At 69.1% G+C, this 21578-nt stretch overlaps 3 protein-coding genes across 3 annotated transcripts in view; 1 reads left to right on the plus strand and 2 right to left on the minus strand.

Annotated features, from left to right (window-relative positions):
• Positions 1-2769, plus strand: part of FMNL3 (formin like 3) — a 13265-nt gene extending 10496 nt beyond the window's left edge. The window contains exons 24-28 of the mRNA XM_017836618.1: positions 826-927; positions 1007-1096; positions 1184-1295; positions 1423-1521; positions 2210-2769. Of these exons, the coding sequence (XP_017692107.1) occupies positions 826-927; positions 1007-1096; positions 1184-1295; positions 1423-1514 (396 nt within the window). The 3' untranslated portion in view covers positions 1515-1521; positions 2210-2769. The remainder of the gene's footprint in view (positions 1-825; positions 928-1006; positions 1097-1183; positions 1296-1422; positions 1522-2209) is intronic.
• Positions 2770-4686: 1917 nt separating this feature from the next.
• Positions 4687-6948, minus strand: ATG101 (autophagy related 101). Its single transcript, XM_017836700.1, has 3 exons — positions 6788-6948; positions 6023-6311; positions 4687-5537 (listed from the first exon to the last, which is right to left on the minus strand). The coding sequence occupies exons 1-3, from the start codon at positions 6832-6834 to the stop codon at positions 5133-5135; spliced, it is 741 nt and encodes a 246-aa protein (XP_017692189.1). The 5' UTR covers positions 6835-6948; the 3' UTR covers positions 4687-5132.
• Positions 6949-8744: 1796 nt separating this feature from the next.
• NR4A1 (nuclear receptor subfamily 4 group A member 1) lies at positions 8745-11720 on the minus strand. Its single transcript, XM_017836699.1, has 6 exons — positions 10912-11720; positions 10539-10668; positions 10281-10432; positions 9944-10146; positions 9684-9862; positions 8745-9586 (listed from the first exon to the last, which is right to left on the minus strand). The coding sequence occupies exons 1-6, from the start codon at positions 11716-11718 to the stop codon at positions 9330-9332; spliced, it is 1728 nt and encodes a 575-aa protein (XP_017692188.1). The 5' UTR covers positions 11719-11720; the 3' UTR covers positions 8745-9329.
• Between the last annotated feature and the right edge of the window lie 9858 nt (positions 11721-21578).

A 21578-nucleotide genomic window follows, 5' to 3' on the forward strand; every position in this document is an offset into this window, starting at 1 on the left:
GCCCTGCGTGGACCTCGGGCACAGCGGGGCATCCTCACCTTGCTCTGCACGATCCCTGTGCATTCCCGGGCATCCTCACCTTGCTCTGCACGGTCCTTGTGCATTCCCGGGCATCCTCACCTTGCTCTGCACGATCCCTGTGCATTCCCGGGCATCCTCACCTTGCTCTGCACGATCTTTGTGCATTCCCAGGCATCCTCACCTTGCTCTGCACAATCCTTGTGCATTCCCGGGCATCCTCACCTTGCTCTGCAGGATCCCTGTGCATTCCCGGGCATCCTCACCTTGCTCTGCACGATCCCTGTGCATTCCCGGGCATCCTCACCTTGCTCTGCATGATCCTTGTGCATTCCCGGGCATCCTCACCTTGCTCTGCATGATTCCTGTGCATTCCCGGGCATCCTCACCTTGCTCTGCACGATCTCTGTGCATTCCTTGTCACAGGAACCTTACTCTGCAGGCTCCCTGCGCACACCTGCCCTGCCTTGCACACACCTTGTCATCTGCTCTGTGCTTTGCACAGCCCTTGGGCGCTCCCGCTCACCCACACCTTGCTTTGCACGTTCCTTGTGCGCTCCTTGTCACCCACAGCTCACTCCGCGCGTTCCCGGCGTGCACCTGCCTTCCCTCGCCTGTTCCTTTTGCATTCCTTGTCGTCCACACCTTTTTCTTTGCGCTCCTCACGCACACCCGCTCGTCCACACCTTGCTTTGCACACTCCTCGTGCACTCCCCCCCTGCTGTGCCTGTCCCTGGTGCCCACCCATGCCTCACAAACCCCCCGAGCCGGGCACTGCCCCGTCCCTGACCGCCCACCCCGTGCCAGGACGCCTACAACACCGTGGTGCGGTACTTCGGCGAGAGCCCCAAGACGACCCCCCCGTCCGTCTTCTTCCCGGTCTTTGTCCGGTTCATCCGCTCCTACAAGGTGAGGTGGGACCAGGAGGGGACACACGGGGGGCGGGTGGCACTGGGGGATGGCTCCCACCGCCCCTGTGCCCCGACAGGACGCGGAGCAGGAGAACGAGACGCGGAAGAAGCAGGAGGAGGTGATGCGGGAGAAGCTGCTGGCGCAGGAGGCTAAAAAGCAGGAGAAGGTGAGAGCGGGTGGGCACCGGGTGGGCTGGGGAGGGGGGGGGCACAGCAGGGACCCCCCTGTCCCTAACCTGGACCCGCCCTCACAGCGCAACAAGTGGCAGCAGCAGGAGCTGATCGCGGAGCTGCGGCGGCGCCAGGCCAAGGACCACCGGCCCGTGTACGAGGGCAAGGACGGCACCATCGAGGACATCATCACTGGTACGGCCCCCCTGGCCCCTGCCCTGGCCGCCGGGGCTGATGTTTCCCTGTCCCCTCCACCCCCCAATTTGGCCACGGGGGCTGACATCTCCCTGTCCCCCCCGTTCCCCGCCCGTGCCCCCCGCAGCGCTGAAGAGCGTCCCCTTCACCGCCCGCACGGCCAAGCGGGGCTCCCGCTTCTTCTGCGACCCGTCCCACCACGACGAGTCCAGCTGTTAGTCCCCAGGTACCACTGCATGCCTGGATCCTCCTGGATCCCCCTCTGGATCCCCCCCCCGGATCCCTTCTGGCCCCGCATGTCCCCTCCTGCACGCCCCCTCCCCGCATGCTGTCACCCTGGGGTGCCCAGCACCCTCCAGTCCCTTGGAATGGAGCAGGATCCTGGTGAAAGACTGGATCCTGGAACAGGATCCCAGCTCAAGGCTGGATCCCAGCACTGAATCCTGGTGCAAGGTTGGATTCCCACATGGGGGTTTTGATGCAGTGTGGGGTCCCAGCACAGGATCCCAGTGCAATGCTGGGTCCCAGCACAGATCCCACTGCAAGGCTGGTCCCAGGAAGGGATTCCAGTGCAATACTGGAGGGGGTCCCAGTGCAATACCAGATCACAAGTCAGGGTCTCAGTGCGTCACTGGATCCCAGGGCAGGATCCCAGTGCACTACTGGGTCTGAGGTGGGATCCCAATGCAATACTGGATCCCAGGGAAGGGTCCCAGCGCACTGATTGACCCCAGCACGGGGTCCTAGTGCCCTACAGGATCCCAGAGTGGGATCCCAGTGCACTACTGGGTCCCAGCCCAGTGCTGGGAGGACTCACCTTGAGCTGCCTGTACCCAGGAGGGGTCACCTGGGCCCCCCTTGGGCCAGGCCAGCTGTCCCCAGCACTGTCCCTGACTGTCCCTTCTGTCCCACAGCCCGCAGGTGCATCCGCCTGTAGCCAGGAGAGGTCGAGGACCCGGCTGGGGGCAGGGGGGGCTGGGGCTGCCTCAGTTTCCCCTCCTCACCCCCCTCTGCCCTGCAGGTGCCCGGGGAGGCTCTGTCCTGTCCCGACACCATGCAGGGGTTGGGGGGGAATGTCCTCGTGCCACCGTCCTCGCGGGTGACACCCCCGTCCCTGCGCCCGGACCACCCCCAGACCACCCAAGACAGAGGCCAAATCCAGCTGTGGTGGGACCCCAGCACTGAGGGCTGACCCGTGGGGTGCCCTCTTCCAGTCGGGGTCCCCTCATCCCTGGGGTGGGAGGGTGTCACTGCCCCCACCCCACCACAGGGACCACAGGGACCCCCTCACCCCGCGCTCGACACTTTGACCACTGATGTGAACACTAAGTGCCAAAAAAAAGGGACCAAAGCCAGGCTGGGGGGGGGTGTGGGGGGAGTGGCAGGATAGTGCCCACTGTCCCAGGACCCCCCCCAGACCCACCCCCTCGCCCCCCAGTGACTTTTTGTACATGTGAAATATATGGAGTCTTTTACACGGCCACTGCCTGATTGGGGGGACCGGTGGGGGGATTCACAGAGGGGATCCGAGTGCCTGGAGTGCCCCCACCCCAGGCTGGGGGTCCCATGTCCCCAGGCGTGGGGGCCACATGGATACACAGGGGGCAGACCTTCAGCAGGGCTTTGCAGTGCTGTTATTAAAGTTATGGGATTAAAAGGGGGGGGAACCTGCTTTTGGGTGGCTGATTTGGGAGCCACCCCCCCATCACCAGCCCTGTTCAAGGGTGGGGTGATGCCAGTTCACCCCACTGCTGGTGGCTGTGGGGGACTGGGAGCAGATTAGGGGCCAGGAAGGGCTGTGGGGAGCAGGGAGGGGGGCAGGATGCAGCCCCAGGAGCAAGGGAAAAGGGGGCGAAGGGGCAGGGTCAGACATGGGAGAGGCAGGATGGGGCCAGCAGGGCAGAAAGAGTTTGGGGGGGCAGAATGTGACCACCGGGGTCTGAAGGGCTGGGAGGGGCAGGATGCGATCCCAGACCCTTGGCAGTGGGGCAGGGGCCCGGCCTCCTTCCCTGAGCCCCACCAGCCCAGGGATTAGCCCTGAAACAGGGAATAAAAGTTTCCCCTAATCCTCTTGGGGGGGATTACCAGCACTGCCGCGCCCAGGGCGGGATCCAGCCCAGCCCCGGCCCCCCCAGCACCGCTGTGGCCTTTTAATCCATCCACACGACCCCCTGCTCCATCCCGGGGGCCACCAGAGATTCTGTGGGCAGAGGCGCTGCTGCCCAGCCCCGTCCATCCACGTCCAGCCGTCCGTCCATCCGTCTGTCCGTCTGCCAAGCTCGGGCAGGTCCCAGTGCCCTCGGTGACATCCACCCTCACGAGCCCCCAGCGCCGTCCCAGAGGACTCTCAGAGATGCCACTGTCTGTCCACATCCCTCCATCCGTCCGTCCGTCCGTCCGTCCATCCGTCCGTCCCTACCTGCCCTCGGTGACGTCCACCCGCAGGAGCTCCCGGAGCCGTCCCGCTGCTGTGTGTCCGTATCCACCCAGGTCCCTCTGTCCGTGCACGGGGCTCTGTCCGTCCCTACGTGCCCTCGGTGCCCGCGTCGGGCTCGGAGGGGCCCCGCTCGCCCTGTGCCGCGGGCGCCGCCAGGCTCTCGGCCTGCAGGAGCAGGTTGCAGCCGAGGAAGAGGATGGCGAAGGCGACGGCGAGGCCGAGCACCAGCACCACGGCGATCTGGGCGGCCTCGCTCAGCCCCGTGTCCTCACGGGTGGTGTTCATGGCCCTCTCCTCCTCCTCCTCCTCCTCTTCCTCCCCGGAGCGAGTGCGGCAGCAGCGACAGACGGGGAGGGTTTAAGTGATGTCAGGGACCGTCTTATCCCCCCCTTCTCCACGGCCCCCCTCACGCCCGGAGGCGCCGGAGCCCAGTGGATCCCCCCCACCCCGGGGAGGGAGGGAGCAGCTCTGCCCCCCCTTGGTGCAGTGGAGGGGTGCAGGGTCCTGCATGGAGGGAGGGGTCACCCCAGGCCCTCCCCGATGTGCCTGGGGGCAACTGGGGCTGCCTCGCTCCGGGTGTGGGCAGCACTGACCCCCTGCCCACTGCAGCCCCCCAGCACTGGGGTGCAGTGGGGACCCCCAGCTCAGCTCCATAGTCTCAGGGTTCCACAGCTCAGCCCCATGGCACTGGAGTGCGATGGGGACCCCCAGCTCAGCCCCATGACACTGGGGACCCCCAGCTCAGCCCCACAGTGCTGGGGAATGATGGGGACCCCCCAGATCAGCCCCATGACACTGGGGACCCCCAGCTCGGCCCCCCAGTGCTGGGGAATGATGGGGACACCCCCCAGCTCAGCCCCACAGCACCGAGGCCCCCCAGCTCAGCCTCAGCACCTGCTTCCCCCCTCCCACGGCCCTGAGCCCCCTCCAGCCAGGATGTGACCAGTCTCCATGTGAAAGCAGGAACACTTTATTTTTGGGGCAGTTCCAGCCCCCCAGGGAACAGGGTGACACCGGGCGGGGGACAGTTGGTGACAAGGGACACAGCCAGCACTGGCTGTGTGGCACCAAATGTGCTTCAGAGGGGTGGGGTTCAGGTGTCACTCCGCCCCTCAACACCCTGTGCCAGGCCCCAGCACCCCCGTGCCAGGCCCCAGTGCCACGCCAAGCTGGTGCCACACGTGCCCCGAGGACTCACCCCCGTCATCAGCCAGGCCAGAGCTGCCGAGCCGGTTCTCCAGGACGGACAAGACCAAGGAGCAGCAACCCCCAATTACAGGCCAGGCCGAGCCCAGCTCCTCCCAGAGGCTTTCTGGAGGTGGAGAAGGGGATCCAAGCAGAGCCTCTTGTCCCCAGGAGGTGCCACCAGCCGGGGTGACCCTGCCGGGGTGACCTCAGCCCTACAGCGCCAGCGTGTCCTTGATGAGCCGGCGCATGGTGGTGGTGACCGAGGTGCCCAGGGAGTCCGTGATCTGGTAGGAGATCTTGTACAGGTAGGGCTGCACGTCCTTCAGGCTGGTGTCGAAGACGTTGTCCACCTCGGACTGGGTGGGCATCTTGGGCAGGTACTCGTGGCGGTTCATCACCTCCACGATGTTGATGATCTTCTCGCAGAGCTTCTCGCCCACCTTCTCGCGGCAGATCTGCCGCTCCTGCTCGTTGGCCAGGTTCACCACGTTCACCTTGATGGTCCAGAGCTCCCAGGGGATGCACTCGTCCGAGAAGGGCCACCGCGACTTCTTCTTCTGGTAGAACTCCAGGGAGATCTGCCCCATCCCGTCGCTGCCGGAGCCGCGCAGAGCGTCCTGCGGGGCAGCATTTGGGTCGGGGGGGAACAGGGACTGACCCCCCCGGGGCACATCCCTTGGGACTGTACTGAATCACACAATATCCTGAGTTGGGAGGGCCCCACAAGCATCATCCAGTCCCTGCACGGACACCCCAACAATCCCACCCTGTCCCTCAGAGCATTGTCCAAACGCTCCTGGAGCTCTGGCAGCCTTGGGGCCGTGCCCACTGCCCTGGGGAGCCTGGTCAGTGCCCAGCCACCCTCTGGGGGAAGAATCTTTCCCTGATATTCAACCTGACCCTCCCCTGACACAGCTCCAGCCATTCCCTCACGTCCTGTCCCTGCTCACAGAGAGCAGAGATTGGAACTGCAGACCCTGAGGAGTCTCCCCTCAGTCTCCTCCTCTCCAGCTGAACAGACCAAGTGCCCTCAGCTGCTCCTCGTGGGGCTGCCCCTCGAGGCCCTTTCCACTGCCTTTCACCCCTGCTGGGCCCCCCTCACCTTGAACTCCCCCACGGCCTTGCGCAGGGCCCGGTCCAGCTCCTCGGAGGAGACTCGCACGTAGGCGAAGTCGATGAAGTCGCAGTCCACGTCCTGGGTGCCCACGGTGCCGATGGAGTAGGTGCCCTCCTTCTTGTAGTGGAACTTGCCGGTGCTGCGGTGCAGCAGGACGGTGTGGAGCACGGCCAGCATGGCCTCCTCCACCTGCCGCCCCTCCACCGACACCTCCAGCACCTCGGCGCGGCAGTTCATGGCGGGGGCGGCGCCGGGGGGGCCACAGCAGCGGGTGCTGGGGGGGCACAAGGGTGGGGAGGGGATGGGGGGTGTCGGTTGTACCCCCTGCTCAGGTGGCAGCCCCTCTGGGGACCCCCCTGAACCCACCCCTGGGGACGCTGGTGTTCCAGTGAGTGCCCCCCCATCCCAGCACAGGCCCCCCAGTATCTGACAGGGACCCAGCCCGGGTCCCCCATAACCCCGCAGAGCCCCTCACACCCCACAGAGACCCCAGTGTCCTGGTCTGGCCCTGGCACAGCCCAGGGGGGTGACCAGTGTGTGACCTCCCCGCCCCACACGGCCCGGTCCGCTCCCCCTCAGCCTCCCCCGAAGCGTCCCAAGCTCCCCTCGGGCTCCAGGGCCCGGATCCCCTTCAGTCCCCGGGCCCCTCACCCCCTCCAGGGGCCGCAGCCTCCCTCACCCCCGATCCCGGCCCCGGTCCCGGTCCCGGTCCCAGCCCCGATCCCGATCCCGATCCCGATCCCCACTCACCGCCCGGGCCCGACCATCTGACGGCGGGGAGGAGGGAAATGGACCATCCCATCTGCGCAGGGGGCGTCGGGACACACCACGAGGGCCGCGGCGACGCCTCCCGCTGTAACGGCCGTGTTTCCTCACTCTACATCTATTTCCGTTAGTTTTGTGCCCCCCCCCCCCCTCCGGTGCCGTTTCTCGCCGCGAGCCGTCTCCGGGGGCGGAGTCGCCGTTCCCCTTATGAGGATCTCCCCCTTCCCGGATTGGTTCGTTCCCAGAGCGCCACAGAGTTGCGCCCGCCGCGGCGCAGAGCGGCTCAGCGCCTCCACAGCGCCCCCTGGGCTGGAGGCCCCCGCGGCGGGACTGCAGCGGGGCGGGGCGTCCGGTGACCTCCCGTGACCCCCGCGGGGGCAAGTGGACAACGGGGGGACCTGCGTGGGGACAGGGGCCACAGGGGCACGGGGAACACCGACACGGGGACAGCAGGGACATAGGGAAAGGGGGGGAAGCAGGGACGGATGGACACAAGGGACAGAATGACACAGGGACATGGCGACACGGGGCACAGGGGATACTGGAAACGGGGACGTGGGGACATGAGAGATATGGGGACAGGATGGATGGATGGATGGATGGACGTGGGGGACACAGGGAATGAGGATATGGAGATTTGGGACACGTGCCCAGGTGCAAATAAGCAGGAGGTCTGTGGCCATGGCATGTCCCCGGGCACACGCTGTGGCACCCTGTCCCTGCCATGCAGCCCCGGGGCCACCAGTGTGGCCAGAGCTGGCCATGGGGCTATTTTTACCTGGCCCTGCTGGCACCATGTCCCCATCCTTCCTGCAGCCAAGGGGACGGGGACAGGGACAAGGTGGGCAGAGGCCAGTCCTGAGCTGTGGGCAGGGGACAGGGACCTGTGGCACGGCCACTCCTGCAGCTGGAGCAGAGCCGAGCTGTGCTGTGCCGGGGGCCCACCCTGTGCCCCCCATGCCCTGTGTGTGGGGCTCTCGTGTCCCCCAACCCAACCCCCGTGGCCCTGCCGTGCGTCAGCACTGTCCCCGCGGCGGGGGCGGCGGGGGGGGACAGAGGGACCCTTGTTGTGTGTCACTGTGGGGCCCCCCCGGCCCCGCTCTCAATGTGGCCCTTGTTCCACACCAGCCCTGGGTGTCCCCATTAACGTTTCTCCGGGGCCAGGCCGTGCCCAGCAGGAGGAAGGCGACAAGCTGGGGGACACACCAGCCCCATATGTCCTCCCCTCATGCCCGGGGACCCCCACCCTGTCCCCAGCCCCTGGGATGGGGACCCCAAAAGCCATCACTCCCTCGCCAGGACTGGCCCTGCCAGCGGCCACGTCCCCGGGGACACGACGGGGGGGACACGGTCACGCTTCGTGGTTATTTTGGGGATGATAAATCAGGCAGGCGACAGGTGCGGGCTGGGGCAGCGCCGCCGAGGGGGTGAGTGACCGTTCAAGGGCAGCGGCGTGGGCAACGTGCGGCTCCGGCACCGCGGCTGTCCCGGCTCCGGAGCCCCGGCTGTCCCCAAGCCCGGCTGTCCCCAGCTCCAGGTTCCCGGCTGTTTCCAGCTCCTGGGCCCCAGCTGTCCCCTGCCCTGTCATCTCTGCTGTCCCCAACCCCGGCTGTCCCCTGCCCTGTCATCCTGGCTGTCTCCGGCTCCAAAATCTGGCTGGGCTGTCCCAGCTCCAGCGTCCCGTTTCTCCCCAGCTCCGGCGCCCCAGCTGTTCCCAGCTCTGACATCCACACTGTCCCCAGCTCCAGTGTCCTGGCTTTCTCCAGCTCTGACTGTCCCAGCTCCAGTGCTCCCTTTTTCCCCAGTTCAGCATCCCGGGTGTCCCCTTGCCCAGCTGTCCCCAACCCCGGCTGTCCCCATTCCGGCGTTCCCGGCTGTCCCCAGTCCCATCACTCTGTCCCTGCCCGCCCCCCCAGTCCCCAAATATTCACCAGAGCCAACATTTCCGGGGGACACGCAGGACAAAGGTCCCTCTCAGAGCTCTCACCGTACGTACAAGTTTATATACAGAAAGTGGCCAAAAAGGGGGAAAACCCAGAAAAATATATATAAAGGGGAGGGGGCCGAGGTTGGGGGGCTGGAACCCCCCCCGTCCACGCCCCCCTGCTCTGTACAGGACCCGGCCGGCGCTATTTACATCGGGGGCGTTTTTACAGGGGGAGGGGGCACCGCGCCGGCGATGCCCCGAGGGGGGGACGGCACCGGGGCTGCTCTGCGGCCGCGCCCGCGCCGTGAAGGCACATGGGGGACCCCCAAAGGTGTCCCCGAGGGGACTCAGGCATCTGAGGGGGGACCCAGATATCCCAGGAGGGTCCCAGGCGTTCTGGAGTGATCCAGGGGCGGTCCCAAAGCATCCTGGGGATGATCCAGGGGTACACAGGGGATGTCCCGGGCACCCCACGGGTGACCCAGCGGTGTCCAGGGGGGTCCCAGACATCCCTGCACTGAACCAGGGCTGCTCATGGGGGGTCCCAGATGTCCCCGGGGGGGTGGCAGGGGCTGGTGGTGGCAGCCGCCCGCCAGGGGCTCAGAAGGGCAGCGTGTCCATGAAGATCTTGTCGACGATGGGCGGCGGCGGCACCAGGTCCTCCAGCTTGAGGTAGAAGATGCGCTGGAGGCCCTGGGTGCAGAGGCTGCGCAGCTCCGGCAGCTTCCCCAGGAGCTTGGAGAGGCAGCCGGGCCGCCCCGGCTCGGCCCCCGCCGCTGCCACGTGGTCCTTGAGGCAGCTCACGATGCGGTTCTGCAGCTCCTCCACCCGCTTGGGCTCCTTCAGCCCGTGCCGGTCTGGGGGGGCACAGGGGGCCTGAGGTCAGGGTGGGGCCGCAGGGTGGGATGGGGACACCCCACAGGGTGGGGCTGGGAGCGGGGAGGGGGGTCTCACCTGTGATGATGACGAGGGCGGCGAGGCAGGAGAAGGAGGGGACGTCGACGCTCATGCGGTGCAGGCTCTGGGAGAACTCCAGGATGGCGTCGATCCACTCCCCGAAGCCACGCACGCACTGCTGCCGGTGCAGCACCACCCCGTTGCAGAAGATGAGTTTCCCTTCCTCTGGCTTCGAGCTGCCGGTACAAAACCGGGTGTCAACCCCCCGGCACATCCTGGGCTCGCCCCGCTCCGCCCTGTGCCGCCCCGGGGCTCACCGGTATGCCAGGCGCAGGATGAAGAGCTCCAGGAAGGCCGACTCCAGCAGCAGGTCCTGGTCCTCCTTGGGCAGCTCGGCAAATCCCTGGATCTTCTCGGCCCACTTGCGGATGACGTCCATGGAGCCGGTGAGCAGGTCGTAGAACTGCTGCACGTCCACCGAGTCCTCCTTCTCGAACGGGCACGGCGCCGACTCCTGGAACTGGGATGGGAATGGGATCAGGATCCGGGATGGGTCTGGGTCTGAATCCAGCATGGGGACAGGTCAGGAACTGGGATGGGTGGGTTAGGATCTGTCCCCAGCCCTGGCAGGGCCCCAGGTGGCACTGGCTTTACCTTGGAGTAGTCGAGCTTGGTGGCACTGGGGATGGAGTCGATGTGTGCCCGCACCAGGGAGGTCATGAGGCTGACGGGGGACACGTCCAGCGGCTGTTTGGGCTTGGAGGGGAGGCGGCCCCGCCGCCCCTTCAGGCTGTCGGTCCGGACCACTGTGGAGAGGGACACGCCATGAGCGTGTCTGTCCTCAGCGCGGGCTGCAGAGCAGGAATCCCCCACTCCTGCTGGGACCCCCCGCCCAGGACGGGACCCCCGTACCTTCTTTGACCATTCCGACGGCCAGGCACTTCTGGAAGCGGCAGAACTGGCAGCGGTTCCTGCGCCTCTTGTCCACGGGACAATCCTTGTTGGCCAGGCAGATGTACTTGGCGTTCTTCTGCACCGTGCGCTGCGGGCGGGGAAGGAGCGGCCGAGCTCAGCCCGGGGCGCCGAGCTCCGAACAAAAGCCCTTCTGTCCTCCCTTGCCTCCCGCTCCAGCCCCGGCATCCGGCTCCGCGTCCGTGAGGAGGGCTCGGGGCCGCGCTCCCTGCCCTGCCCCTCCCCGGGGTACCCCGCGGCATCCTCCCGCTGCCGCAAAGCCTTGTGGGAACATCCCGGCGGGGTGGGGCGGGGGGCGGGGGGTCCCCCTTACCTTGAAGAAGCCCTTGCAGCCCTCGCAGGTGCGGACGCCGTAGTGCTGGCAGGACGCGTTGTCCCCGCACACGGCGCAGCGACCCTCGCCCGCCCCGGGGCTGCGCACCTTGCTGGGCGCCAGCGCCGGCCCCTCCAGCAGCGGCGAGGTGGGGGCCAGGGGCAGCCCCGCGAAGCCCCCGGGGGGTCCCTGGGTCGGGGGGAAGGCGTCTGTGTCCAGCAGCCGCGGGTCCACGTGGGGCGAGGGGCCCGGCTGCCCCTTGAGGGTCACGGGAGACCCGCCGGGGGTGGGGGCCGGGGGCCCGAAGGCGAAGAAGGGGGGCTGCGACCCCCCGCCCTTGGCCGGCTCAGCCCAGGGCTGCCCACCCTCGTAGTTCGGCAGCGGCGAGAACGCCCCGAAGGAGCCCTCCCAGCCCGGGGCCTGCTGGAAGCCCGGCGTGGCGGGCGAGGGGACGGAGCAGGGGCTCCCGTAGCAGTCCGAGCCGCTGGAGGAGAGGGTCTCGTCCGGCTGCCCCCCGAAGGCGCTGGGATAGCAGCCGTACACCTGGAAGTCCTCCAGCTTGAAGGCGGTGGCGGCGGTGGCGGTGCTGGACTGGCCGCTGGCCGGCAGCTGGTAGAGGAAGGCGTCGAACTCTCCGGCGTAGCCCTCCATGAAGGTGCTGAAGCTGGGCAGGGCGGGGGCGGCCGCCAGGTCGGCTCCTGCCACTTCCATGGGGAACCGGCCGCCCTCGGGGCTGAGCAGCTCGACCGGGCAGCGCTCGCAGGGGCCGGCGCCCGCGGTGCCGTACTGCGCCTGGATGCAGGGCATCTCTGTGGGGAGAGAGGGCCGTCAGCGGGGACCCCGTCATTGCCCCTCCGCCATCCGGGCAGAGCGTGGAGACGGGGGAGAACCGCTGGAGCTTCCCCAGGACCCCACTCGTGCCAGAACCAGGCCCCTGGGGCCGCTGGCTGTCCGGTGGCGGCCGCCCCTGTCCCTGGGAAAGGTCACGGCACAGCCAATGGGCGCAAAGGACATTCCCCAAAACGTTGACTTAGCAAAGTCCCCTAAAGGGAAGGAGGGAGGAATGTGACCAGCGGATTCCCAAACCCCAGGGCTGGCCAGGGGAAGTCGGAGCTGAGGCTGAACCAGATTTCAAGGATCCCACTGCCCTCATAAGCCATTCTGGGGCCTTGTGGTAACAGCAGCACGGGCAGACTCTCAGGGTTGGGGGGAGAGGAGCCCACCCTGCGTGTCCCCACAGCCCCCGGCGCTGCACATGGATCCGGCACCATGTGAGACAACCCGAGTCCTGTGTCCAGCTGAAAGCCAAGCCAGGAGTGACCCCGATGGCAAGACGATAATGTAATTCATCTCGCAGACCTTTAAAGGTCACGCTGCGCTGGCCCCCGGCCGCAGCCCCGGCACGGCCCTGCTGCCAGAGCTCCGCCGGCCCCCGGCTTCCCCCGGCCAAATCTGGGCAGCTCTCGCCGGTGCCCAGAAAGCCGATACCCGCCGGGAGCCAGGTTTAAAAATACCCAGCGTGCATCCAGCCCTGGCACCCACGGGGTGGCACCGGCCCCACTCCCACTGTCCCAGCGGGGTTTGTCCTGTCCAGCTGGGCTCGGAGGGTGAGTTCAGTGGGGACGGTGACCCCCCCCGGCCACCTCCTGCCCCCGAATGCGGACGAGGGGAGCTGAGGCCACGCTGGGGACACAACCCCGGGGGACACCGGCTCTTTCCCTTGCCTGCCTGCAAATCCTGACAGATGCAAAGCCCCGACCCTTCCCGTGGCCCTGGTTATTCAAACACTTTTGCCCTTTCCCACGTGCCAGTGGCGTTTGGGGTCCCTCCTGCCATGACCTCCCCGGGGACAGGGCACAGATTCCTGCAGCAGCCCCCGCGCTGCCCACGGCCGGGCACTAATTGCAGATTCCTCATTTGGGAGTGCAGGCAGCTGCCCGTGCCCAGTCCGGAGGCTGCTGCCTGCACGGGCGGGTGGCAGCCGCTGGCACCGAGCCCTGGGCCACAGGCGGGCGAGAGCAGCCCACAGCCCTGCCGGCACCTGCTGCCCGGAGCGGCCGCTGCCAGGTCTGCGTGGGCAGCGGGGGGTTTGCCTGCAGGGGGCTGGCCTGAACACCCCTGCCCGCACTGCCAGGTCCTGATGCTGCCTGCACATCCCCGCTTGCACTGCCAGGTCCCCGGTGCTGCCCGCACGCTCCTCCTGCCCGGTCCTGCCCACTCTGCTCGGGGATCCCAAGGTGATGCCCGGTATGGGGTGACTCTGCCCACCACAGCCCTCAGAGCCGCGGGTCTCCTGGCTGCAGCTGGTCCCTGTTTTGGGTGCCGGGATGGGGGATCCAGCCCGGTCCCCCTACCCAAGAAGTGCCTCCCGGTCCTGTGCAGCTCCTCACAAAGGAGCGATGTCAGGCTCTTCCCCGGGCCCCCAGGACAGGGACCCCTCACTCTGCCGGCTCCCGCCGGGTGCGCGTCCCCCTGGCTCCTCCCGGTGCCGCCGGGACTCCCGATCCGGTTCTCCCGGTGCCACGCGGGATGCCCGACTCGGATCCCCCCCGGTGCCACCGGATACCCCCGAGGGCCGGTCCCGCGCGTCGCTCACCGCCCGGTCCCTTCCACCGGGATCCCCGACACTCCCCGATGGCACCGGGAGCTCCTTCCACTGTGTCCTTCGGACACACGAGCCCCGGTTCCCCCCGGTGCTACTCGACCCCACGCACCTTGTAGGACGTCCCACGCCCTGAGCCCCCGGGGCCACGGGGATGCCCGACCCGGATCCCCCCGGTGCCACCCGGGACACCCGGTCCTTTTCCCCCCGATGCCACCGGGACACCCGACCCCGTGCACCTCTCGATGCGCTCACCCCCGCCCCCGCTGCCCGCGGGACCCCCCCCGCCCACGGTGCCCCCCGCCCGGTGCCCGCATCCCGGTGCCGCCCGTACCCGGGTGCCGGCGCGGCGGCGCTCCGGTCCCCGCTCCTGCCGCCGCCGCTCCGCGGGCTCCGCCGGGCTCCGACCCCGCCACTACTTTCTCTTAAGCGCTCGGTGACGCGCGGGGCGGTGCGGGGCCGGTGACGCACGGGGGGGGCGGCCCCGGCGGGGGCGCGGCCGTGACGCACGCGGGGTTCCATTGACGCACCCGCGGCCCCGGCTAAAAATACCCCCGCGGCCCCGGCTAAAAATAGCGCGGGCGCCCCTCGCCCCCCTCCACATCCCCCCTCCGGGGCTCCCGGGGCCGCCGGCGGGGGGAGGGAGGCCCCGGTGTCGGGGGTATCCCCGGTGCCCCCAGCGCCGATGCCCCTTCGGTATCCCCGGGGCTGGCATCCCCCGGTGTTTCCATCGCCGGTGCCTCCTCGGTGCCGGTATTTCCGGTGTCCCCTCGTTGCTGGTACCCCGGTGCCCCCATCCCCTGTGCCCCTTCGGTGCCAGTATCTCCGGTACCGTTCTCCCCGGTGCCCCCCGGTGCCGTTCTCCCCCGTGCTCTCCTGTACCCCCGGTGCCGTTATGCCCAGTGCCCATCTGAGCCGGTATCTCCGGTGCTCAGCAGCGCCGGTACCCCCGCTCTCCTCCCGCTCCGTGCCCGGGTGCAGGGTGGGTGACGCGGGGTCCCACCCCCGCCCCGTCCCCGCGGGGAGCCCCTGGCCGGGGCGATGGAAAGAGCGGCGGCTGCTGGCGGGCGCCGGCGCCGGGAACAGCGCCCGCGGGCTGGAAAGATGAGCTCAGCCCGTGCGGGGCCGGGCCGGGCCCGCGGGAGGGCGAGGGGTGGGCGGAAGGGACCCAGTACCCCCCGGTACCATCCCGGTATCTCCCCACCTGTTACCCTCTGGTACCACGCCGGTACCCCCCGAACCCTCCGGTACCATCCAGGTACCACCCCGGTACCCTTCGGTACCTCCCCAGCACATCCCGCGGTACCCTCCGGTACCACCCCGATACCCTCCGGTACCAGTCCCCTTCCCGTACCCTCCGGTATCCCGTTAGTTAGGGGTCGGCAGAAGGCGGGGTTGGCAGAACGCGGGGTTGGCAGCCCCGTTAGTGCCCCCCGTTAGTGCCTCCCGCAGCGGCAGAGCCCCTGGCACGGTCCCACCGTGCCGGGCATCGGTCCATCCCCCGGGGTCGGGACGGCGCTGCCGGGATCACCGGTACCGGGACCCTCCCCGGCTTCAGAGGACCCCCCGGTCCCGCGGGGGAGAGCCCGGCACCGGAGGGGCCCGGGGGGCGCACGGGGGTACCGGAGGTGGCTGCTCGGGGCCGGGCGCCGTCGCTGCCTCCTCTCGCTGCCCGTTACCTCGTTCCGGCCCCGGTTCCCGCTGTCGCCCGCCCCCGACGGGGCTCCGTGACATCACACCTGCCCGCTGACGTCACACCTGCCCTCTGACGCCTCGGGGATCCCGCGGCACCAGAGGGGCCTCCCCCGCGGGGATCCCCCGGGCCCGGGGAGACCCGCCGGGGTCCCCACGCCCCGCACAGCCGGTACCGGGACTGCAGCCGGTGCCAACCCGGGGGTACGGACAGGAGCCCCCCGGGACGGTGCCAACCCGGGGATACGGTCAGGAACCCCCCGGGACGGACCCCGAGCTGTCGGCGGTCCCGGAGCCGACAGGGGTCCCAAAGCCACCGGGGGCACGGAGCGTGGTGGCTGCAGCCCCCCGCACCCCTCGCTCATCAGCGGCGTTACCGGAGGCAGGAGGGTGATACCGGCAGCCCCCGCACCCGGGATTAGCTGTACCCCGGGAGAGGCCGCGGGGACCGGGATGGCTTCGGGGAAGGAAACCCGAGCCAAGCCACCCCGGCAAGGCCACCGAGCTGCAGGGGAGGACCCCGGCTCGCACCGGCCCTGGGATGCCGGCTCCATCCCGACACCCAGGTGCGGACACAGGGACACGGGGGCCACCAGCCAGCCCTCTCCGAGCCCCAGGGTGGGGGTCGGGGCTCGCAGGGTGCCCACGGCCGGGCAGTGATTGCCGGGTGCCCACGATCAGCCCTGGCTCCCTGCCCCGGGCCTATATTTGTCGGTAATGACAGGCTGCTCTGGGGCGTTCCCGGTCCGTACCCCGCAGCCTCAGCCCCCCGGCCCTGCCCGGCTCAGCCGGTGCCACGCGTGACCCTGGTGTCCCACTGCCACCTGCCCATTCCCGGGCACACGCAGCCACAGGTCCGGGCTATAAAAAGCTCGGCGTGGGGTGGCAGCTGCGACGGGGGGTCCCGTGATGGCCGTGACAGGGACGGGGTGCTCTGACCCTGGCAGTGTGTGGGAGAACGCCGTGAGCCGGGGCTGCAGGAGCCAGACCATAAATGTCCAAGCGTGGAGCCGTCCTGGAACAGGGACAAGGCAGGAGAGTGGCGGGGAGCCAGCCGGGCCCCCCACCCCACGGCACTCACACGGCACCCACGGGCACCTGCAGCCTTGGGGGTCTCACCCCCCAAATCTCCAGCAGATCCCCCTGGGATCCTGGGGGGGTGGTCCGAGCCATGGGATGCTCCAGGAGCTCAGAACTGGGGCTCCCCGGGGCTCCCCACACACGCGATGACCCAGCCAGAGGGGACTCTGAGGCACGGCGGGCTGGGGGCTCCCGGTGCTCCCTGGAGAGCTCGGGAATCCCCGTGCGGAGGAATCCCTGGGCGAGGGAGTCCCCGCGCACTCACGGGCGCTGCTGCAGCACCCGGAGGGTCTCTGCGTCCCCCAGTTCCTCTGGATGCTGCTTCAGTGGGATTGGGGGACACCCCGATCCCACTCCAGTGGGAGTCCACTCCAGTGCCCGTCCCGCGTGGGCACCCCATTCCCCGCGGGCGGAAGGGCTCGGGGTGGGACCCGCTTCCCGCCGGCTGCCGGAGGAAACGGGGCAGGAAGGGCCTGGCCGGGGCCCCGCAGAGCCGGGACGTGGCCCACGGCACCGGGGGCTGCGGCGGGCGGGGGGACGCGGGGGGTCCTTGGGAACCCACGCAGGTCCAAGGTGACATCAGTCGGTCACCCCAAGGCAGCCCCGCCCGGAGCCCAGCGGGGAGGGCAAAGGGGGCAGCGCGGGGACTGAAGGGGGGCTGCAGCCTGGTGGGCTCCCCTGTGGGACACAGCCCCCCCAGCCAGCCCACCCCGCTCCCCACGGGGCTCTGTCCCCCCCCAGTCACAGCCACACGTCGCTGCAAAACGTCTCTGTATTGGCGAGCGCTGGCGCGGTGCAACAGCCCCGGGGGGGCGGGGGCGGGGCCCCCACAGCCCCCCAAACCTGGGGGACGCAGGGCCCCCCAGTGCCCACAGGGAGGAGGGCACCGATTCCTGAGAGCAGCAACGGCTCCGTGAGCCGTTTCGGGAGGGTCCTCACGTCCGTCCCTCGGTGTCACGTCTGTCCCTCGGTGTCACGTCTGTCCCTCGGTGTGAGGACCCCCCCGGCCTGGGGGGGGCCAAACCGGGACCCCTGGGGCCAACCCAAACCTCCTTCCCCCGGGGATGGGGGGATGAATCCCCTTGGAATAAATAAATAAATAGTCCTGGGGGGGTGGGGACCCCCGGCTAGAGGTGACTCTCCTCCTCCTCCAGTGCCCGGTTCAGTCCCGGGATGAACTTGAGCAGCCGCCGGCGGAAGCTGCTGTGTCGGCCCTTGCGGGGGGCGGCCGCCCCCTCCCCGGGGTCCCCGGCCCGGGCCCAAAGTCGCCCCGCGGCCCCCACACCCCCGGCACACTTGAGGCTGGTGCTGCGGGCCAGGGCGGGCCGGGGGCGCGGCGGGGGGGGCGCGGGACCCCCACTGTCCCCATCCTTGTCCTTGTCCCCATCCTTGTCCTTGTCCCCATCCAGCGAGTCGGCGGAGGCGAAGACGCAGGTCTGGTACAGGGAGTCGTCGCTGCCGCTGGCGCGGGAGGAGCCCCCCGGCAGCCCCCCCTCCCCCTGCAGGCACCAGCGGATGGACTCCAGCGTGTCGTAGATACTGGGATCCTTGGCCACCACACCTGATGGGGGACACGGAGGGGGGTCAGGGGGGCCAGGGGGTGCCCCAAAGCCCCTCTGCCCCAGCCCCCCGGCCCCCACTCACCCCGCACCAGCCGCTGCTCCTGCACCATCAGCGAGCGATACTCCCCCCACTTCTCATAGAGTGTTTGCTGTGGGAAGGGTGTCGGGGGTGAGGACCCTGCTGGGGGGATCCCCAAACCCCCCTGACCCCCTCAGGGCCCCCCTCTCACCTTCAGGTACTGCAGCCGGGCTTCCAGCTCCGCCCTCCGGATGGACGTCCCATAGAGCGTGTCGAGCCTGTGGGGCAGCAGCCGTCAGCGGGGGGGAGGGCTGGGGCCCCCTGGACCCCCCCTGAACCCCCCCAGCTCACCGGAGAACGTTGCCCGAGCTCTTGATGATCTCCACGATCTCCCGGTGCCGGACGCCCTCCACGTTCAGCCCGTTCACCCCCGTGATGGTGTCCCCTGGAGGAGGGGGGCGAGGGGGTGAGCTCAGGGCAGCGGGTCCCCACTGTCGGGGTCCCCCCCCGAGCCCCCCGGGGTGTGCTCACCAGCCTTGAGCCCCGCGGCCTCGGCCGGGCTCCCGCCGTGCACGCGGCACACGAAGGTGAACATCTCCACGCTGTTCCTGTCCTGGTGGTGCAGCCCGTAGGTCTGGAATGGGAGGGGGGGGCTGGTCAGGGGCACGGGGACCCCCCCAAACCTCCAAAGTCCCCCCGAGCCCCAGGGCCCCCCAGCAGCAGCCATGGGGCAGCGATTGCAGTGTTTAATTGTTTAATTGCCGGTGGGTGATGAGGGGCAGCCCCCCGGCCCCGGGGAGGGGGGTCTTGCCCCGATGGTTGCGCCCCAGTGGGGCCCCCCCGGGCTGCCCCCGCGGGCACGGCCGGGGGAGGTTCGGTAACACGGCGGCTCTGTCACTGCTAAAAATAACCCCTGGCTCAGAGACAACTTAAAAATACCCTCGATGCAAAGCAAGGTGCGGGCTGGCAGGGTGGGGAGCAGGGCATGGCACGGCTGAGCACAGCACGACTCGGCTCAGCTCGGCTCGGCTCGGCTCAGCTCAGCTCAGCTCAGCTCAGCACCCACCTGGATCTCGAAGCCGAAAGACTCCTCCGCCTTCTTCTCCAGCGTCACCACCCTCCTGGGGGACACGGGGATCAGGGACAAGGCAGAGACCCTGGCAACCCCCAACCCACCTGCACGGACCTTGGGCCCTTCTCAAAACGCTGCTTTGGGGACCCCAAGGACAGGACCCCCCTCCCCAGGATGGGACCCTCCCGCAGGATGGGATCCCCCCAGTCGGCCTTGGCCAGAGCCCTGCAGCCTGTCCAGCACCAGGCAGGGTCCCTACAGGGTTTGGGGATGTCAGGGTCCTCCAGGGAGTGTGACCCCATCACTGCTCTCAGGTTCCCCCACAAAATCTCCCCCATTTCCAGTTCTTCCTGGAACAGTGTCCCAGGGCCCCCAGCCCCACCCCTGTGTCCCCCTGTGTCCCTACCTGTGCTCCTCCGGGGACTGGCTCGGGGTCACCCACCTGAACCCTGCGTCCTGCAGCAGAGGAAGAGCCATCACTGGGGGACACCCCAGGGGACATCCCCCCCTGCCACCCCCTCCAGGGACGGCCGAAACGGGGTGTCCCACCGGGGCAGCACCAAACCCCTGGGGAACACCGTGCCAAGCCGGCACCGAACCAGCACCCGGGAGCCCCCCCAGCCCCGCGGCCCCCCCGGCCGGGTGGGCATAACAGGGCTTTGATCGGCGCTCAAAGGCACCCTCAGAGCTGCCCCGTGCTCCCCCCACGCTTTGACGTCAACCGCGCCGCACCCACCCCACGCCGCGCTCGGGGGGGGGCCCCCCGGCACAGAGGGGCCCTTTTGTGGTCACAAAGTCGGGTTTTTTCATGCAAAATTCCCCCCCCCTCCCGGCCCGGACAATGCCCCTGTTGTGGCGGGTGCGGAGGCGTGGGCGGGCGGAGGGACCGGCCGGGCACGGCAGGACCCTCGCCGCGGGGCAGGAGGTGACAGGGCTGTCCCCAAATGCCCCTCCGAGGCCGCGGGGCTCCAGCAGCCCGGTGCGGGCGGTGCCTCCGGAGTCGCACGTGGCGCGTCTTGGTGGCACCGGCTCCGTCCCCGCTGCGCCACGTGGGTGCCACCAGCCCCGCATGGTCGGACGGTGGCGGGGCCTTCCCCGACCGCATCCGAGGGCGTTTTAAGTGCAAAACCACCCGGATCGGGTGCTTTTGTCACAGGGAAAGTTGCCGCCCGTCACTCCGGGCCCCACGTCACGGCAGTGACGGAAAGGTGACGTGGGATGTCCCAGACCCCTTGGGGACGTCTCCGGTGGTGGCCTTGGCCGGTGAGGGGGAGCCGGGACACCGCGCGTGACCCGGGCTGTGCCAGCGCGGCCGCGAGGCCACTTCTGCTCCGGATGTCGGCTCCGCTCTCGCTTCCCCACAAGGCTCAGGAAGCGCCGCGGGGCCGGGGGGGAGCGTCGGGGCGGTGACAGTCCCAGCGCCACCGCAAGAGGCTTTTCCAGGGGCGTGGGGGGAGAGAGCCCCGTGCCCCACCAAAGCAGACATGGGGTACCCTGTGCCCTGTCCCCCCCATCCTCTCCAAAGCAGACCCAGGGTACCCTGTGCCCTGTCCTCCCCATCCTCTCCAAAGCAGACCCAGGGTACCCTGAGCCCCGTCCCCCCCGTCCTGTCCAAAGCAGACCTGAGGTACCCTGTGCCCTGTCCCCCCCTGTCCTCCCCCTGCAGCAGAGCCCAGGGGGGCTGTGGGGACACGCCTGCCCCGGTGCCAGGGCCGTGTACACCAGGGTGGGAGCCTGGCCCTGTGCCCCAAAAACTGCAAGGCAGGACATGGGGAGAGAGCAGGACAGGACGAGGGGCTTGGGGGGCCGCTGTGGAACAGGGAAGATCCCGTAGAATAACGTGGGGAGGGACCTGGACAGGACGTGGGGCTTGGGGAGGACACTGGGGTGGGGGCACAGGGACAATACCGGGGCAGGACGTGGGGAGGATCCGGGACAGGATGTGACGCCTTGGGGGACAACACTGGAGCGGGATGGGAACACTGGGAAGATGCTGGAGCAGGATGGGTCGGGGGTGAGGAGATGCTGGGGCAGAGCAAGAGGCTGGGGGCGGTCACCGGGCCAGGACCGGGACACCGGGGCGGGACGGGGACACGGAGCGAAGCTTTGGGGGCTCCCGGGGGCAGGACGAGGGGGACCTCGAGGCAGGACAAGAGCCCAAAAGAAGACGCCGGAGCAGCCCCGCCGGAGCAGCGACCGCGCGGGACGGGGACACCGCGCACCCCCTCCCTGCTCTCCCCCCACCCCGGTTACCGCTCGCGGCGCCGGTTCCCGCACCGGCCCCGGTGCACAACCCCCCAAATCTCCTACCTTGCGCACGCGGGGCAGGGTCCCGCCGGCCGCCGCCAGCGCCCGGTACAGCTCGGCGGGGCCGGGGCTCTCCGGGGCCGCCGCCGCCGCCACCGCATCGTCCTTCGGCCGGAGCCGCCGCCGCCGCCGCCGCAGGGTCATGGCCGGGCCGGGCCGCCCCGAGCGCCGCTATATGGGCCCGGCGGGCGGGGACAGCGCGGGACGCGCCCGTTTCGGGGCAAAACACGCCCCTTTGTGGCTTAAACCGCGCCTATTTGTCTGCGAGCCGCGCCTTTCGCGGGAAGCCCGGCCCCGTGTCCGGCATCGCCCCCGCCCCGGGTCCTGCGTGGG

This window comes from Lepidothrix coronata, unplaced genomic scaffold, assembly GCF_001604755.1.
Source record: "Lepidothrix coronata isolate B3197 unplaced genomic scaffold, Lepidothrix_coronata-1.0 Scaffold281, whole genome shotgun sequence".
NCBI lineage: Eukaryota > Metazoa > Chordata > Aves > Passeriformes > Pipridae > Lepidothrix > Lepidothrix coronata.

Bases quoted from the DNA above. Each gene is read 5' to 3' on its own strand.
- ATG101 (XM_017836700.1), bottom strand. From the start codon at position 6,834: ATGGTCCATTTCCCTCCTCCCCGCCGTCAGATGGTCGGGCCCGGGCG. The intron at 6,312-6,787 runs GTGAGTGGGGAT...GTGCCCCCCCAG, and splicing joins CAGATGGTCGGGCCCGGGCG to CACCCGCTGCTGTGGCCCCC. The intron at 5,538-6,022 runs GTGAGGGGGGCC...GCTGCCCCGCAG, and splicing joins AGGCCGTGGGGGAGTTCAAG to GACGCTCTGCGCGGCTCCGG.
- NR4A1 (XM_017836699.1), bottom strand. From the start codon at position 11,718: ATGCCCTGCATCCAGGCGCAGTACGGCACCGCGGGCGCCGGCCCCTGC. The intron at 10,147-10,280 runs GTAAAGCCAGTG...TTCCCATCCCAG, and splicing joins CCAAGCTCGACTACTCCAAG to TTCCAGGAGTCGGCGCCGTG. The intron at 9,587-9,683 runs GTGAGACCCCCC...GTGCCCCCCCAG, and splicing joins CGCCCTCGTCATCATCACAG to ACCGGCACGGGCTGAAGGAG.